The sequence below is a fragment of the Choloepus didactylus genome, chromosome 4, assembly GCF_015220235.1.
Source record: "Choloepus didactylus isolate mChoDid1 chromosome 4, mChoDid1.pri, whole genome shotgun sequence".
NCBI lineage: Eukaryota > Metazoa > Chordata > Mammalia > Pilosa > Megalonychidae > Choloepus > Choloepus didactylus.
Window position 1 is genome coordinate 122,149,798 of NC_051310.1, and position 18,369 is coordinate 122,168,166.

General features: G+C 46.8%; 1 protein-coding gene across 5 annotated transcripts in view; it reads right to left on the minus strand.

Annotated features, from left to right (window-relative positions):
• Positions 1–2,247: 2,247 nt before the first annotated feature.
• Positions 2,248–18,369, minus strand: part of CGNL1 (cingulin like 1) — a 171,998-nt gene continuing 155,876 nt past the window's right edge. For 3 of the 5 annotated variants that reach the window (XM_037833864.1, XM_037833863.1, XM_037833861.1), the window contains 5 exons: positions 8,727–8,810; positions 7,869–7,993; positions 6,801–6,909; positions 6,262–6,425; positions 2,248–5,358 (listed from right to left, as the gene is read on the minus strand). In XM_037833864.1, coding sequence (XP_037689792.1) covers positions 5,223–5,358; positions 6,262–6,425; positions 6,801–6,909; positions 7,869–7,993; positions 8,727–8,810 — 618 coding nt within the window. In that variant the 3' untranslated portion in view covers positions 2,248–5,222. The remainder of the gene's footprint in view (positions 5,359–6,261; positions 6,426–6,800; positions 6,910–7,868; positions 7,994–8,726; positions 8,811–18,369) is intronic. The other 2 variants (XM_037833865.1, XM_037833862.1) reach the window with 1 other exon arrangement.

Below are 18,369 nucleotides of genomic sequence, written 5' to 3' on the forward strand. Positions count from 1 at the left end.
AGAGACAGGGCCACATCTGAGCAACAAAGAGGCATTCGGGAGGAGGCTCTTAGGCACAATTATAGGGAGGCCTAGCCTCTCCTTTGCAGCAACAGTCTTCCTAAGGGCAAATCCCGTGGTAGAGGGCTCAGTCCATCAAACCACCAGTCCCCTATGTCTGTGGGCACATTAGCAACCATCGAGGTAGGGCAGGCCAATACCCCTGCATTCTCCACCAGCTCCTCAAGGGGACTCTGCATATTTTTTTCCTTGTTTTTTTCTAAATCAACTGTATGAAAACTAAAAAAATTAAAAAAAAATACAATAAAAGAACATTTCAAAGAGACCATAACAAGGGAGTAAGAAAAAGACAACTAACCTAAGATAACTACTTTACTTCCAACATGTTCCTACTCTACCCCAAGAAAGTAACCTAATATGCTATATATTTTTATAGGAGGTTTTCATCACAGAGCACTCTGGAAGTTGGGAGAGCAAATGTTCCCTGAGAAACACCCAGACTCAGGGACTTGCTGATGATTCCCAAAGACCACCTTCCACACAGCAAGACAGTGGAGGCCTGATGACCACTCAGGGCCGCCAACTCCCTGAGATCCGGCTTAGAGGATTCAAGTTAGCCCACCAGCAGTGGGGGGTCTAACGTAAAACGAGAGATGCAAAGATCACAGCAGCAAATGGCACCAAAGACAGCCAAGTGAGAAGAGCAGCTACAAATCTGCAGCTGGCCAAGTCCACAAGGCCTGTGGCTTCAAAAGTTAACTTTGTGGGGTAGCTGGTGGTGGATACCAGAAACTATCAAACTACAACCCAGAACCCATGAATCTTGAAGACAATTGTATAAAAATGTAGCTTATGAGGGGTGACAATGGGATTGGGAAAGCCATAAGGACCACACTCCTCTTTGTCTAGTTTATGGATGGAAGAGTAGAAAAATAGGGGAAGGAAACAGACAAAGGTACCCAGTGTTCTTTTTTACTTTAATTGCTCTTTTTCACTCTAATTATTATTCTTGTTATTTTTGTGTGTGTGCTGATGAAGGTGTCAGGGATTGATTTAGGTGATGAATGTACAACTATGTAATGGTACTGTGAACAATCGAATGTACAGTTTGTTTTGTATGACTGTGTGGTATGTGAATATATCTCAATAAAATGAAGATTAAAAAAAAAAAAAAAAAAAACACGCATCCCCTTTTGTCATTTTCTGGATTTCTCAGAACATCACAAGATCCCTTGAAGTGATCGTGAATCCAGGTCCCTGGTGGTGGTTGTGAATTTCCACTAATTGTCTCAGTGTCCACCCCTAGTTCATTCCCCAACTTTTTAGTTCAAAGTGTGGTCCTTGGGCTGGAATTCCACCAGGTTCCACTTCTTCAAGAAGCTTCAGCATTCAGCTTGGCTGCTTCTTGGAGGTCATGGAGCCAAGCTCCAGAGAAAGCAAGGGAGTAAAACTGATGGAAATCCCACTCCTAGGATATACCCAAAGAACTGAGAGCATTGACTGAAACATATATTTGCACAGTGATGTTCATGGTGACATTATTCACAATTGCTAAAAAGATGGAAGCAACCCAAGTGTCCATCAACCCATGAATGGATAAATAAAATGTGGTGTATATATATATACAGGGGAATATTATTCAGCCATAAAAACAAATGAAGTTCTGATACATGTGATAACATGGTTGAACCTTGAAGACATCGTATTGAGTGAACTAGGCCAGATGGTACAGATAGTGTATGATCTCACTGATATTAAATAATTAGAATAAGCAAATTCATAGAGTCAGAACTAGGTAGGGGTAGGGAATTGGTAGTTAATGCTAGATCGGTACAGAATTTCTGTTTGATGTGATGGAAAAGTCCCAGTAACAGATGGTGGTGATGGTGGTACAACCTTGTGAATGTAATTAACACCACTGAATTATACATTTGAATGGGTTAAAAGGGGGAAATTTAGGTGGTATATATGTTAATAGAAGAGAAATTTAAAAAAACAACACGGGACTGCACAATACAGTGAACTCTAATGTAAACTATATGGACTATAGTTAATAGTACAATTATAATAATATTCTTCCATCAACAGTAACAAAGTTACCACACTAATGCAAACTGTTAATAGAGAAAACTGCATTTGTGGGGGGGGGGGGGGTTGTTAAGGGAACTCGGTTTTTTCTGCATTTTTCTGTAAACCTGTAACTTCTTTAATAAAGAAATCATTTAAAAAATGATGGAGGAGTCAAGATTCCAGTTGGGCGATACTTTATTGAAAGGCAATCTTCTTTGTACAGGAACTCACTTACATGGAAAGCTGCAATAAGAATGTCTATTCTCCATGACAAACCAAAGCAATGAAACCATACCTGAAAGCAGGGACCCAACAGAATAAGCCTCTCAGCATTGGAGAATGACATTCAGAAATAGGAAAAAAAAATTACAAAAGATATATAATGATTGTCTCCTCAGCATTGCATCTGTCCAGGTATTTGTTTTTTAAATAAAATATATTTTTAAGGCTAGCTAAAGAAAATACCCTTGAGCAGGATTAGTTCATAAAGCAATAAACAGGAAATATATATATATATATTTAATAAAATTGAAGAATAAATGCATATTAGAGCTGAAAAGGATTTTGAGGCCAATGCTCCTTTTGTCCCTGGGCAATCTGCAGCTCTGAGAGTGAGCGCCCCGCCAAGATCAGCCAGGTGAGAACAAGAGCCAAGACTTGAAAACACCTCGCTCACCTCCCAGTCCAAAGTTCTTCCACCTCACTATAACTAAATATACCTCGCTCATTGCCAACTCTGCTACAACATAGGATAGCACATGTGTAAAAATTTAAACAGCCTAGTCTTAGGGTTACAGTGCAACTCTTTTGATGGTGACCTCTGTTCTCTTTGAAAGGGCAGTTTGGCTTCTTACAGCCAGCCTCCTGGCTACCAGAAGGAATTAACCAGAACGAGGGGTAGCTATTTCTCACAAATCAAAACCAGAAACTGACTCACAAAATTCTTGGGCCTGCTGACCTTTCTCATCTTGATCCTCTAATTATGAGTGGGCAGAGGCATTTCTAGGCAGGTTTATTGGCAAATATCGAATGACAGCAGAAGCAGCAGGGAAATTAAGAACAACATACTGAGGATCGAAAAACCATGAGTTCCAGTGAGCCAGTAGGCCAACCACAGGCTTGTCGTGTCCCCAGAGAACAGAGGGGCTCCAGGGCTGAGTGTGGAGATGCTTAGCCTCTGTGTCAATGTGTTTGGCTGCTGTCTATCATCACCCCCTTTCCCCTGGCTGAGCTCCAGAAGGGAGGGATTGTAACTTTTTTATTTCCAGGGCCAAAGATTATGCCTGACACATAGTAGGTGCTCAGAAAAAATCTGCTAAGTAAATTCCTAAAGGGAGGAATCACTCCACATCCCAAATAAGTGAAAAAAAGCAAGAAACCCCCAGCTGTGGTGGGGGTGACGGAGACCACAGCAGAGGTGAGGAGAGCTTGGCTCTTCTGCTCCGCGGGCCTCATCTACCTGGAGTGTGTGCACCCTTAAAGGGGTGGATCACTCTGAGTCCTATTGGGCGGGCGCCGCGACCTGGGGTAGGTAGGGCACTAAGAGTCCCTGCTTCCCATGGGCCATCGGGGGAGCTCCAGGCCACAGGCCTCCATCTTTAGGATGCTTGGGGACACTGCCAAAGCAGCTGGACGTTGTCATCTCTGCCCTAGACACGTATGTAATACCAGGGCTCTCTGCCTGGACACGGCCCCTGTTGAGCTGCCTGCCCCATGCCCCGGCCCTGGCCTGGGGGAGTCCCTGGCCTCCGGAGTGCCTGGGAACTCTCATAGTGCGAGGTGAGATGAGGAAGGGCTGGGTGGCCAGCATTCTCCCAATGCCACGCTCCATAATTCTGGGAGACCTCATCTGTTCCCAGTCACCCCATGCCTGGTGCTGCCAATCTGCTTTTTTTCTAGGAAGTTGGAAGAAGCCTTTTAGTTTGCACATACATCTGCCTGATCACTATTTCTGTCCTCTCTCTCCTCTGACATCAACCTAAGATCCTACTCAATCTACCTCTTGTCTAGACATCCCCCAGCTTTCGAAAACTTCTCTCTCGTCCTTCTCACACCTGGTCCCACACACACCTGCTATCTCCTCTCCCCTTCCCCATGACCTGACTGGACACCTCCCACCTCTTCCTCAACCTAAGCTCATGATCGCCCCCTGTACCCTCCAGGAACCACCTCATCCGTGTTGAGAGAGTGCAATTTGGAGCCCTAGTGAGGGTGGAGGGGGGAGAGGACCAATAAGAAATGACAAGAGGGCCCCACCCTTCTAGAAACCACACCATTTGTTAAAAACCTTACTTACAAGACCCCCTACCCCACCTGTATAAAGGAAATTAGAATTGGTGATTGAGAATTGGTCTTAACATGGTTCAGAAATTATAACAAAGTTCTAGATAAAATAAGCAACCAAGGCCACAGATGCAGCCCACAGATACAACTCACCTTCTGCCTTTCTTTTCCTGTCAGCAAGTTGTTTACTAAGACCACTTAAAATTCTCAGTATTGTCTATTGTCACTGAGACAATCTCTTTTTTCCAACTCTAATTTCCCAAGTGGTCTTTATTCTACCCTCTCTCTCACCTCTACTCCTTAATACTTAAAACCCAGTAGCTTCATATTTAAAAAAAATAATACTCAATAGAGATGTGTGAACTTTACAAAGAAGCCACCCTACAATCTGTGGCATTCCAAAATGGAACCGCAGCAGTCCGTGAAAAGGTCTGGTTTAAAATATTTACAACCTATGCATCATTTTACCCCCTGCACAATGGCTATTAAATCATAACTCGCGTGTTGGACCCTTGTTTGGCCGGGGGAGGGGCTGGGCAGCAGGAACAGCAATGCAAATGGTAATGGCCAACAGCGGTGCAGAAGAGGGGCCTCATCCTACCAAAGCATATTCTTCAAAACATCCCGGTGGGTGATGGCTCCTATCTCCCAGGCTAATCAACATTTTAAAATGCAACAGCTCCCCACCACACAAGAGCCGCTCTACCACTTAGAGACCCGAAGGAGGAATGCAACACTGAGGAGCCGGCACGTTAAATGAGGCAGGGGTCTCCCCTCCAGGTGGGCACTCCCTCTCCCGCCTCTGCCTGGGGTGGCTGTGGGCTCCCTGCTGTGAACCAAGGACCACTTGGAGAGCCCTGCAGGCGGACTCAGATCTGGATGGCAGCAGCGCTGTCCTTGGGGAAGGTGTAGCTCAGCGGTGCCTCGTAGAGGCTGCCCCCTTCCGTACTGAGGTCGTCATCGTCGTCCATGTCATCCAGCACTTTACTCGGCAGCTTCTTATGTCTGCAGAAACATCAGGAGACATGTTTCCTGGCCCTGGACTGACTGCTCATCTCTGATCTGGAGACAGAGGACAGGTCTTGGGTTCCTGCCCCTCTGCCCCACTGAGTGAGGCATAAACCCATGTACTTCCCTGGTCTGCATGGACTGTTCCCGCGGCAACAGGGAGCAAACTGCCTGCTTTTCAGTACAGGAGGCTGGTGTACCTGCCGGGCAGGGCTGGGACAGGATCAGTATTTCTGACTTTTCCTTTTGCCTCAGGCTCCGATAAGGCTCAGTTGGGTGCTGTTACTGATCCCATTTTTATTTCAAATTGTGATATTTTGTTCATCATGGAGTCTTGGAATTAATTTTAACTTTTTAAAATAGTGCATTAAAATATTATTTATCTTGATTACTGAGTTTTTTTGGTGCCCCCTTAAATTTTGCACCCGAGGCGCTGGGGCTGGGTTCCCATGGACAGGCCTTGTTTCACAGGATCCTCAATGGGCTGGGGCCTCTGTCGGTGTGTGAGAGAACTGTCTGTGCAGCCGGCGTGAAGCCCAGGCCACAGGCAGCCGCTAAGAGATGCTCAGCTCTAGGGATGAGCATGGACCCCATCTCATCCCCTCACCCCAAAACCCCAGGCAGTGACCCTGGGGCAAGGAAGCCATTCACCCAATACCCTCCAACTTATCCCCAGCCTTAAGCTCATGGTAGGGAAGCTCTCTCCTGAAACCAGACTTGGGTCATGGGGCAACTGAAGAGGACACACCTACTCTCACCTCTACAATAGGATGATTACAAAAGGCCATGAGGAAGCATCTGCTGGAGACAATAGAATCGAGAGGGTTCTGAAAAGCATCAGATGCTCCTCAAAGGTCAGGGGGATTGTCGCCCCCCCAGGGGGTCACCGCATGTGCTCACCTTAAGTCTTTCTTCAGGGAATTGAGCTGCCCCTGCAGCTGCTCATTCACATCCATCTGTTCCTCCAGCTCCCGCTGCAGCTTCTTTTTGGAACTTTCTAGTCTGTCGATTTCCTCCTCGGCCTCCTCCACTTGTCGCTTCATTGCTTTCAAGCGCAAGCTTAGCTACAGTGGGAGAGAGGGCAGGTTGGGTGCTGGGCAATCGCTCAGCTTGGCTGGGAGGGAGCACAGCCCCAGCATGGAGATACCAGGCTACCAAAATGTGAGAAAAGGGAACAAGTTTCATGATTTCATAATATCTCCCTGATTTTCATGGGGAAAGTGGAGATACAACTTTAAGACAGACAAATCTACTTTTTAAGACGCAAGTTCAGGTTTCAAAATTTGCGACACCCCCCACCCCCTCCCGATTCCATGATGTAACTTACTAGAGTGGAGAGGAAAGAATCAGTCTGCCATCCTGCCATCGTCCTCTCTCTGGTTTCCCCAGTCTGAGACCTAAAATCTCAGCTGAGAATGAATGTGCAGAGGGTCCCTCACCTGGTCCTTCTGATCGGTCAGCGACAGGTGCTCATCATCCACCTGCATCACCAGCTCCTTCACTTTCCGCTCCAGCCTGCGGTTGCTGAGCTGGAGGCTGGCCCGGTCCCTGGGAGGGAGGGAAGCAGGCCTGAGGACCCTCTCCTTCCCAGCCCCAGGGTGTGAGAGGAGAAGCTCTGCCAGGGGGGCCTGGTAGACTCAGGGTTTAGGGTCAGAGGAGCACCCACCATACCAGAGGAAAGGACTGCTCATCAGCCAGATGAGGAAACAGGGGCTCCAAGAAGGGCAGTGACTTGCCTGAGGCCACAAAGCTAAAGAAGGGCTGAGCTAGGACTAGAACTCCCTGAGATCTTCCCAGTCCGGGGCTTTACTTTGTAAGACAGACAGTCATAATGGATATTTTGGATCTATTTCAGGCTGCTCCAACCCAGCCCCGTAAAGGATCTATGGAAAACAGTAAAGCATTATCAGCACATGCACACACCCCTTCTAGGAAGGTGCCGGCCATGAATAAGAACTGAGGCTGGTCAAGTTCAACCCACTGCTGACCCTCGGGCTGCTATCTGAGTCAGCTGCAGAGAATCGTGGCCATCTGATCCCCCACCCCTCCCACCCACTGTAGGAGGGCCTGCCCCACCTTGACAGATGGCCACTTGGTCACTGCTTGAATACAACTGGCCACCGGGGCAGAGGCAGCCCCCTCCTCTAAAGCAAGATGTCCTCAGAGGACAATCTTCTGGCTCAAATTCAGTAAACTATGAGACAGCCTGAATTATTTAGGGGATGAAGAAGGAGCAGTAAGTTCAGTGTAAAGCTATGGCCTTAGGAAACAGAGTCCTATGTTTAGTCCAGCTACACCAATATTCAGCCAGGCCACCTTGCTCGAGTCACTGACTCTGACGAGCCTCACTTTTCTTGCCTGATACATGGAAACGGTACCAACAGGGTTGCACCTGCTCTGCCTTCCTCACAGGCGTGTGAGGATCAGAGGACCTCGGCATGCGAGTGCTCCGTAATGGGGTTAGCACTGCCCGCCAGGGCCTCAGCACCACGGGGGGCCGGGCTCACCTCTCCTCACTCTCCAGACGGTCCTCCAGCTCCACGATCCTGGCCTCCATCTGCACCACCAGCCCCTCTTTGTTGGACCTGTAGGAACCTTCCAGGTGGGTAATCCGGCTCTTTAAGTCTTTGTTCTGGAATCAGATAGGGAGACTGTGAGGGATCGTGTCTCTGCCATATTCTCTGTGCAGGACAGAGCAGAATACAGGGGGGAGTCTGGTGTTTGGTGGGTGCTTTCATTAAGGCTGTTCTCCACCCAGGATGCATGGCATCACAGAACGCTGGGGAACCCAGGCATGCTTCCCGGGAGAGGTCTTGAACTTGGGTGCTAGCAGGCCAAAGGAAGAGAATGTATCACATTCCCTTCTACACCTTATACATGAAATCTCTGGCATGTCCTAAGACTCAAAATATACCTACTGGATGTCAGACAAACAGGTGTGGGTTTTTCTTTATAAACCTACCAAGGTGGGGCAGGAGAATTGGGCTCCTTTACCAATCATATTCAGTGAAGAATTTATATGAAAAACATGTAAAAGAAATAATGATTCAAGGAAGCTTTCTTAAAAACTCATGTTTGATGTCATGACATTGGGTTTTTTTTTCATTTCCTTTATATTAGAATTCAGCCGTATTTGGGATCTAGAAAATACATCTGCAAACCCAACCTTATCCCCTTGTCCCCCAGCTGCCAAACTTCCAAGCAGATTTAATATTATTGGGCAAAACCTCTCTGGAAACGAGCTTAGAAACACCTCTAACTGCCAGGTTAGTTATGCCCCAGAGTTCTTGGGGTGCTGGGTAAAGAGGTTCCAGCCCAAAGCCACAGAGATGGAGTGAGGAGCTCACGGGGCCAGCTGCACTCACCTGCCTCTCCAGGGAAATCTTGTCACACTCCAAGTCTTGCCTCACAGCTCTCTCCTGGAGTAGTTCACTCCTCATCTGCTCAATCTACAACACAAGCAGAGCAAGAGCCAAGAGATCAGATGGAGTCCCAGGTATTGAATTCCAACAGCCAATTCAAGTCCTCTTCTTGGAAGGGGGCCAACCTACAGTGCCTCCTGTCGTGTCATCTCTTGGATGCAAGATCTATTTCTTAGATCTTCTCAGTTTCTTGATGATTGCAAACACAATGATATAAATTGCAATGACAGTCACAGCTCACCCTGCTGAGCATTCCACATGTACTAGCCTACTGCATCCCTGAAACAACCCTATGAAGTAGGTAATGTTGTCTCTGCTGAGGACACTGAGGCTTGGAGAAGTTAAGCAACTTGTAGGTGACTGACCATCTCTGTTTGCCCAGGACTCAGGAAGTTCTTGGGATGTGGTACTTACAATACTAAAACTGGGAAAGTCCAAGGCAAATTGGGATGAGTTAGCTACCCAACTCACCCAAGACCTACACAAAAAAAGAGGGAGCTAATATTCACCTGAACTCCTAACTGCTGCATTACAAGTTCAAACTTCAGGAAGGGCTTCCATCATTAGCATATACAGATGCTGCTAGATTTCTCCATTCTTAAGCCAGAAACAGAAGCCAGTAATATCACCAGGAAGTTCCAGATGACCAAAATATTACTAAGGTTTTGTCGAAGTTAATAGAAAACGAGCCTAGTTGAGTAGCAGCAAGGGAAAAAAAAACACACCATCTGCCTGTCAGCATCTCTTTCCTCTCTTCCCCATTTTTTCAGCAGGAGTGAAATGAGCAAAGCACAGTCTCCAGACGTCATCCTCAGAACTGACTTCTGCTGCTATCTAGCAGAGGACAGCCTGCAGACGCCACAACAACTAAGAGGGCGAGCCATTGAAACAACACTACCCTTTCCTCCTTAAGGATGAGGACCACCCTATGAGGCCCAACATGGTAAAAGGGTCACACATAAGAGCCCCAGGCAGCCAGGGTCTAGGGATGTTTGGAGCAGTCTCACTCAGCCTGGCCTCAGCGTGGATTTTCCCTACCTGTACAAGCACCCTAGCGAGCAAAAGATAAACTCACCCCTTCCAAGCACCCTGCCCTGAAGAGCACAAACGAGCATCCTGGGAATGACACCTGCACCCTAGCTCCCATTGTCCTGGTCACCCGGCTGCAGTGTGTGCTCTGAATGGCAGGCTGTGTGGGGTGGCTGGCCCCAAGTGGGTGGCAGGGAAGTGATCAGGAAGAGGCTGGCCAGGGAGGCTTCCCATGCCACCAGAGGACGCTGGGACTCTGCCCGTAGGGGAGAGAGTGTGTGTGTGGTTAAAAAAAAAAAAAATGCTCCTGCTCTTGCAGTTCTGACTGGCAGTCTTCAGAATTTGAAAGCAGAGGAAACAGGTCCAGGGCAGTTATAGAAATAACCAGAGGGATCAGGACTAGACCCCAGGCCAAGTCAGTTCAGTGCCCACTACTCCAACTGCCTCTGTTTCTCTGCACCAACTAAGTGAAAAGACTTCAAACAGACCTAGGGTTCAAATTCAGCTGCAACATAAAAACCAAGACCCTGGGAAGCAGTCCCGTCTCTCTAGGACATCTTTGCACTGAGCAGGGGAAAACATGCCAACAATGCAAAGGGTCAGCAGGCAGAGCACATAAAACTGCATGGCCCCGAAGCCCTTGTTAATCACATGTTGCAAAGGGGACACGAGAACAATTCTTGTCACTCCTATACACAAAACCAAAGTTCCCGGGTAACGAATGCGGCCTCACAGCCCACTCCATATGTGGTTTTTAAACCCAGGACACTTCCTCCGTGGAAGTCGTCAGAACGCTGATGTCTCCGGGAAAATGGTCCTGTTTACACCCCAGACACGGAGGTTAGGACTTCATTTAGGACACGATTAAACTTTTAATGAGATGGGGAGAATTACACAGAGAAAGAGCAGTGAGCTCGGTTCTCCTGGCTCTGCCTTTAACCTCTGTGTGACCTTGGCCCTCTCACCTCTGGGATGCAGGCCTCTGATTTTTATAACAGGGACTGGAAGGATATGGCCTGTTGGGGCCCTTGGAGCTAGCCTGAGATACAGTGAAAGGGTATTTGGGGCCTCCTCTACCCTTCAGGGAGCTGTGCAGGGCTCCTTCTGAGGAAGCCAGAGGCCCTTGCCTCCATCCTTAGGCTAAAACAAGCACCCCATATCTCCAAGTCTGTAGGAGTGTCCCCAGAAAAGACCTGCTTCGTCAAGGTAAGGGTGAGTGTGTGTTTGTGAACACACACATCTGTGAGCTGGGGGAGGGGCGGGCTCGGGGTGGTGAAGGTGGGTTTGTTCATTCATTCCAGCAATATTATTTTGACCCTCTTCTGGACATGGTGACAAAGAGACCACCAAAACACCTACCCTCGGGGCCAAGTGGGGGACAAGCAAATAAGCCCTGTCAGCAAGACGGCGATGGGGAAGGACAGTGTGCTGGAGGCGGGGCACACGGGAATGGCCTCAGCACAGATCTGGAGGGTCAGCAAAGCCTCCCAGAGAAAGGGATGCTAAGCTGAGCCCTAAATGAGAGGCTGGGGTTAGCCAGGAGAAGGGGGCAGGGTAGGAAATGTGGCATTCCAAACCCGGGCACCACCAGTCAGGGAGGCCGGGAGGTAAGAGAGAGGAGGAGAGTGTTGAAGGAATTGCAAGGCCTTCAGGAGGACTGAATTTGACATGTTGGGGAGCTGAGGGGGACAGGTGGAGAGGCAGACAAAGGGCCCACGATGTAACCAGGGGGCTGGAGAGTCATAGAAGTGTTTGAGGGAGAGATAGGTCGTACCTATTAGAAGCCTCAGAGGGAGGGATCCCTCAGTGAGGGGAGGGATGGGATCCAAGCCCCAGCCCTGGGGTCAGCACAAGTAGGCAAGAGAACCTCTTTCCCGGAGCATGGAAAGAATGAGAATAACAAAGGGCTTGGGGGAGGCAGGCTCCCGTGGCTCAGAGGGAGGGAAGGGAGATGATGTTCCCAAAAGTGAGGGGATAAGGAAGTACTGAAGGCTTGAAGAAAGGGAAAGAAATTTAGAAAGTTGGCTGTTGTGGGGTGTAAGGCCGAGAAACATGAAAAGGCCAGCAGAGCAGGAGCTGGGATCTCAGTGAAGATCTCCAGCATCTGCTTTCAGCGGGGCAGGCGGGGGTTCCTCCAGCAGTGCTTGGCCTGAAGGCGGTGAAGGGAAGTACCAGTAACCCAGAGCCACCTGGGCCAGCAGCCAGCTGCCATGAGTATCTGTTTGACCCCATTCCACCTCCTGGGAACTCTGAGGCAGGTTTTCCGGGTGAGAGGCTCAGAATATGCCTGGAAGCAGCTTTGGGATTCTAACCCAGGTTTTCTGACAGACAAGCACACTCTCCTTTGCCCTCTCCCCAGTGCCTCTCAGAGAAACCTGTGGGACCCAGTTCTCTCAAGGAAGAGGAAAAATCCTATGAGGAGGAAGGGATAGCAGAGACTTAGGAGCCCACAAGAAAGAAGTGTCTACAGAGGAGTGAGGCAGAGAAAGCACGGTGGAGGGATTCAAGGATCGCCATCAGCGGCATGGCCCTGGGCCCAAGCTCAGGGTTCAGGGAAAACCCTAAACTTAACACAGCAGCCACTGGCTGAGCTCTCGCTCCCTTGGTGCCACTGGTTGGATCCCACCAGGAAATGGTTCTCCCCGTGCAGAGGACACGCAGAAAGGAAGCATCCCTTAGGGCCTCTGCTGGTTCAAAACTCCCTGCAGAGCCCCCAAGCTAATGGTGAAGTCTCAATTCTTCAAAAACAACATGCTAAATTCCAAAAGAACATCACCATATCAAATGGTGATCCCTAGACCTGGGTCCAATGATCTGGGAATATTCCAAATCAGATTTTTCTTACCCTGAGCTCATGCTAGCTAGACAAACAAACAAAACCACCACCACAACAAAACCCTCTGACATGGCTCGAGCAGCCACTTCCTATGGCCCAGGAAGTGACCCCAGGCCGGGAAAATATTTCTTTATATCAGTGCATTGCTTTATGTGCTGTTTACCCTTCAACTATATTAAATCGGCCAAACAAAAACTTTCCAGTCAAATTAAAAACAGAACAGGAGCTGAAGGCAACAGTTTATCACAGCTGGATTTAAAGAATGCTAAACCCTGAGCATTTTGATCGGAAAAAAACAGTATCAGATTCCAGTGGGTTTTATGTCAGAGGGACTGGTGAACTGAGCCAGCTCTCAGGATTAGAAGCAGCTGCCTTTTGGGTTAATGAAAAGCAATACTTACGATGGCTAAAAACAATATTTAGCCCATCACCTTTATTTATCAGTGGGTTGGAAAGGGACTGGCAAACTTAGACTCCTGGCTGGTATTAAAAATGAAACTCAATTGCAAGAAAGAAAAATTAATATTAACCAATTGTATACAATGGGTTTTGAGCAGCCGATAAAAGAAGAGGAAATTTTCAGACCAAGATCACATTAATTAAAAGAAGGAGAAGAAACCCACTTTGATCCTTCACTCACTGACTGCAAAGGAGACCTATTTCCAGTCTCCTTTACTGGTTGCATGGCCTGGTGCTGACTGGGGAGCAGGTGTGAGCCATCCACGAGGGAACAGTTCCCCGAAAGTGACTGCAGGAGCCAGCAACTTTATCCCACTGGGATTTATCCTGCTGCTACTAAGGCAACAAGCAGCCTCCATCAGCCCCTGAAAAGACAGTGAAGCCACCCCAAACTCTGAGTCGGTATTTTCTCTCCTGTGTGTGGCTGCCTGGGCTATAAGGTATGAATCATCTTTCCACTGGGCAGGGGCGTCTCAGCCTCTGTGTCCGAGAGAATGCCCCTCCTCTTAGGCCCAGCTCTGGGAACTGTTCGCACTTAGCCACCAGCTACTACACAGCAATGCCCAATGAGCCAGAATATCAGCCTGTCAGACACATTTAAAATACACCAAGCTGAGCCTCCTTTTTGCTCTCTGAATCCTGTACTCAAAGGGAGGGTCAGGAGAGGATCAGCTGAACTTCATTCCTCATCCTTATTAAGAGATGCCATGACACCATTTCCAACTTGGGAGTAGAGGCCCAAATGCATTTTGAGGGTCTTTTAGAGCCCCACATGGTCTAACACAGGGAAGATGGGAACAGATGGAGGCAGTAGGTTTGGGAGTCAAATCGTGGCTGTGACTTAGGCTAAACCTCTCAAGCCCTGAAAATGAGGGAAGACATCAGAGGTTTGTGCTGAAAGCAATGAGAAAATGCATGCAAGGCATGTGGCTCAGGGCCCCACACTCAGGGAATTGCCCTCAGTAAGGATGGCAATTATAAATGGAAACACAGTGTTTGGAGGAGGAGAGCAAAAAGAATTTCTCTGGATTTACACAGACCAAAAGCCAGTAAAATACCCACTATTTAATGGAATTTTCCTTCAACTTGCAAGTCAATCAAAAACATTTCTGTATAAGGTGAAACTGTATTTGGGTGAGAAAATAAACACTCCCCACCTCTGACCTATAAAAGAAGATACCATTTTAGCAAATCCAAAGCCTTCTCTTCTCTTTTGTATTAGCCAGATCTGAAAATAAAATCCAAGCCTCCAAAAGGCTTGAAAAACTTTTCTCTCAAAATCAGGATTTCCTGAATCCATCAGTCTGAGTAATGATATCCTGAGCATGTAGAGAAAAGACAGGTAAGAAAGGCTGGGATCTTGTGAATAATAACATCAACTGTATGAATGAACAAAGAAAGAAGAACCAGAGGCCTGGAAAGGACGGAGTGTTTGATCTTAGCAAACGCCTTCCCTGTCCTCTCTCACTGGAAACAGCCCTGTTGAGGTTTCCTCCCAGCCTCTCTCCTCCCCTCGTTACCCCTTCCAATGCTTCCTATGTCCTCCTGCCAGATTAATCTTCCGTAACAATGGGATGCTTCACTGTTCTGCTCAACAACCTTCAATGACTCCCCACTACCTTCAGGATAGGGTCCATTCAAAACTCTCAACCTGCCTCTCTAAACTTATCTCCTATTATTACCTTATAGAAACTGGAAACCTAATCAAGCCACACTAGAGCATTCATTGTTTCTCAAAATGCTGTATATACTCCCATCCTGCATGTCTGGTTCACACCATTCATTCTATCTAGAATTCCATTCCACTCTTCTTACTATGTCTAAATCTTACCCTTTCTTCAAACCTGGCTCTAGGCCCACCTTCCTCTAATAACTTTTCATGGTCACCTTTGCTTGATGGTCTTTCCCTCATCTGCTGCCTGAGTCTTCACTTGGCATTTAGGATCTGCTGCTTTTTATCCCTAGTTAATCCATTTTTAAGGATGACCCTTCTCCTCAAACAAATTGGGACCATTTTTGATCATTTCATAGCTTTACAATAATGCTACATATTAGCCATTCATTATAAATTGCAAGCAGTGATTAACAAAAGTCAAGAGTCTTAGGAGTCATTGGTCTTGGAAGACAAGAGACCTAAGGCCAGCTCTGCAACTAACCGGCCAAGTCTGTTCAAATCACTCAGTGGCTCTGGGCCTCGAATCTCTTCATTACCTGAGAATTCTGGGGAGATGAACTCTGAGGTCCTTTTCCAGATCTAAGATTCCATGATAGAAGGGACTTGTCATTCAGTAGATTTGCTGGAAAACCCTTTTTTTGGCTTTTTCACCTAAGCCTTATCACTAAGACTAGGAAAAAGAATGGGACATGTTTGGAGGAAACAAAGATTCAGAAGAGGAGCTTGTGAGAATTCAGAGTTTAAGTAGAGAGTTGTAAATTTGTTTCACTCTTTTTAATTTAAAAAGAGCAGGATCCAAAAAATAAAAGCTCCCACACCTTCTCTTTTCAGTACCCAGTAGCAGTTTGCCATGGAACTCCAGGGTCTATGCTGTGAATTGGGTTAGAAATAACAGACACCTTTTCCACTTCTTAAAGAGATGTCCCTTGTTAGCCATGAGGTCAGCATTTGAGTGGGGAGAGGAGCAGGGGTCCTAGGTTTGGAAGTTTCCCATTTCTTGCCCTGATTCTGGCAGGAAAGCAACAGGCACGTGGCCCCAGAGACTAACTAACTTGGACTGAAATGGCTGCAGAATCAGGGTCCATCTGTCTACACCCAGGGGCCTCTCCTTGGATCAGGGACTGCCTTCACTTTAAGAGGTGGGAAATAAGTCTTGGATTAACCTTCATTTTGAATGAGAATTAAATGCCTTCCGGTGAGGCAGGTATTTGGCCTACCCATCCCCTCCCTTACAAATCAGGAAGCAGTAAAGGCCAGAAGAGAGGCCTTGAGAACAATCAGGAGACATCATTTAATCTCAAGGTTTTTTGTTTTGTTTTTGTTGTGGAGGTGGTGGTGGTTTTGATTGTTTTTACAATCACTATCTCCATTTGAACTTGATGCTCAAGTTCTCTACTTACAACAAACATCATGCTCTAACCTCCCCACCATGGAGAAAGCATGAGAAGAAAATAAAGTAAATAGAGTCCTGTAGAGGGAAAGAAGCTACAGAAATTTGTGAAATTCATTTTTTTAGGCATATAATTCAGATACAGAGAGAGAATGGGGAAAATGAAAGGATGAATCAGAGACTTCTGGTCTTATAAAACCTCACAGCCTTTAAATGTTAGACTTCAGAGAAGCCGTCAGAAATCTTCTGGACTAACATTCTCTTTTTGAAGATTATAAAGATTGAGCTCAGAGAGACTGACATCCCCAGAGCTACCTGGAGTTGGTGCAGGGGCCAGGACTGGGGCTCTAAGTCCAGTGCTCTCTCCAGGAGACCAAGTTTATTCTCTTAACTTCCTCCCCATGCTTAGTACAAGTTCTTGGCTCAGTGGAAATATTTTCAACCTTGACCACATCACAGAAGGCAGTTCTGTCCCCCATGAACAAAGCGCTCAGTTGAAAGGAAAAAGAAAGGGTTAAAAGAAACCCTGGGACCAGGTGCTAAGTGATCAGTTCTCTCAGTGTTGGGCCTTAAACTGAGTCAAGGGAGGCAACCACGCTCTGGTTCAATTTGTCTGTGTTTTGTCTTTGGTTTAAAAATCAGTCTGTTTCAACTGCCTGGTTGTCGAGAGGATAACTAACTTTCCCACCATTCTTCCTTGTGCAAGTCACAAGAAGCACTGGCAAAAAAAAAATTCGTGGTCACTTCTTCGGTCATCATGAACGCTTAACAGATCCTGAAATGCCCTTTGTTAATTTGGCCACTTAGCCAAACCTGCAGGAACTCATAACACACTAGCTTTTATACCACTGAGAGAACGTAGCTCTCCATGTGGGCTTTTGGTTTTCAAGAAGGTTATTCTCTAAACTTCTGCAGCTCAGGGCAAACAGGCTGCCACCCCTCCAGAGGCCATGCACCCAGAACCTGAGCTGGGCGGGGAGAGAGAATGAAAACTCGGGTTGGAATTTCCTTCACTCTTGGGAGCAGAGTACCATGAGTATCTTGCTTGTTTGCAAAGAACCTGTCAGCCGGGGAAAGGTGGTGCACATGAATAAGCACAGAGACACCACCGGGAAGTGCCCCTTTGGATTGGGAAGATTTTGCCAAATTACTTAAATTTCAGGTTTTTAATTGTATTCCTTTATACAGATAATTTCCTAGATGACACACAGCAGCATCCCAAGGCTTTTAGGTTTTGTTTCCATTTTTTAATTAAGAAAATGCCCAAAGCTAGTCATTTCAGGCCAACAGGACCACCAAAGACTCTGTTCTATTTGTAGAGACGAGGGGTGACTATGGAAAGAGGCACAAGGTGTTCTAGATGTCTACGTACAGTTCCTCCAGCACCATTTTCAGGCACTAAGCATACAACAGAGGAAGCTGTCTTTGAAAGGACGCCCTGTCATTGAAAGTGTATCCACAGGTATCAGATAAATGAAGACCTGACGTTAGTGAACACAAATTAATTCCCTTCAGGGGACTGGGGCATGGAAACCAGTTAATGGCACTTCCACTTTCTAGTCATGTGACACACCACCACCATCATCCCAAGGACACTGCATAGCTCCTCTGAACCGTCCCCTAATTAAAAAATGGAAACAAAATCCAAAACCCCTGGAATGACCCAGAGCAGAATTTAGGAAGTTTGTTCTGGCATCTACAATGCGAGAACTGTCTCTAACTGCTTCACAGTGTTGCGGCAAGGATTAAATGTGAGTGAAACTCTTCAGAATTACAAAAAAAGCATTACTTGGAAGGTATTGTTAGTGTTTTGCAAACATTTCTTACGTGTATGTTTTGCTAATTAGCTTGTAAAGTTCTTAAAGGCAAAAACTGCATCATATAATTTACATTCCGCGGCAGCTAAATAGTGCTAGCTACCAGATTTCATACAATTGTTTATGGAACCAATGATTCACACAGCCTCAAGTCTAAAAGGATTTTGCCTATTATGGCTAATAGACTCTTATCCATAACTGCTCTAGAAACTTCTACTTTATCCTTTTTGTTATTTATTACACCTCCCTCCTAGTGGTTTATTAAGGTGAAGACAACTCAATTGTCCATAATTTTCCAGAGGGCGTGAACTCTCCCTCCTCCTCTAACCACATCCTCAGGTGTACCCTCTCACACACTTCCTTTTTCAGGCAGGACAATC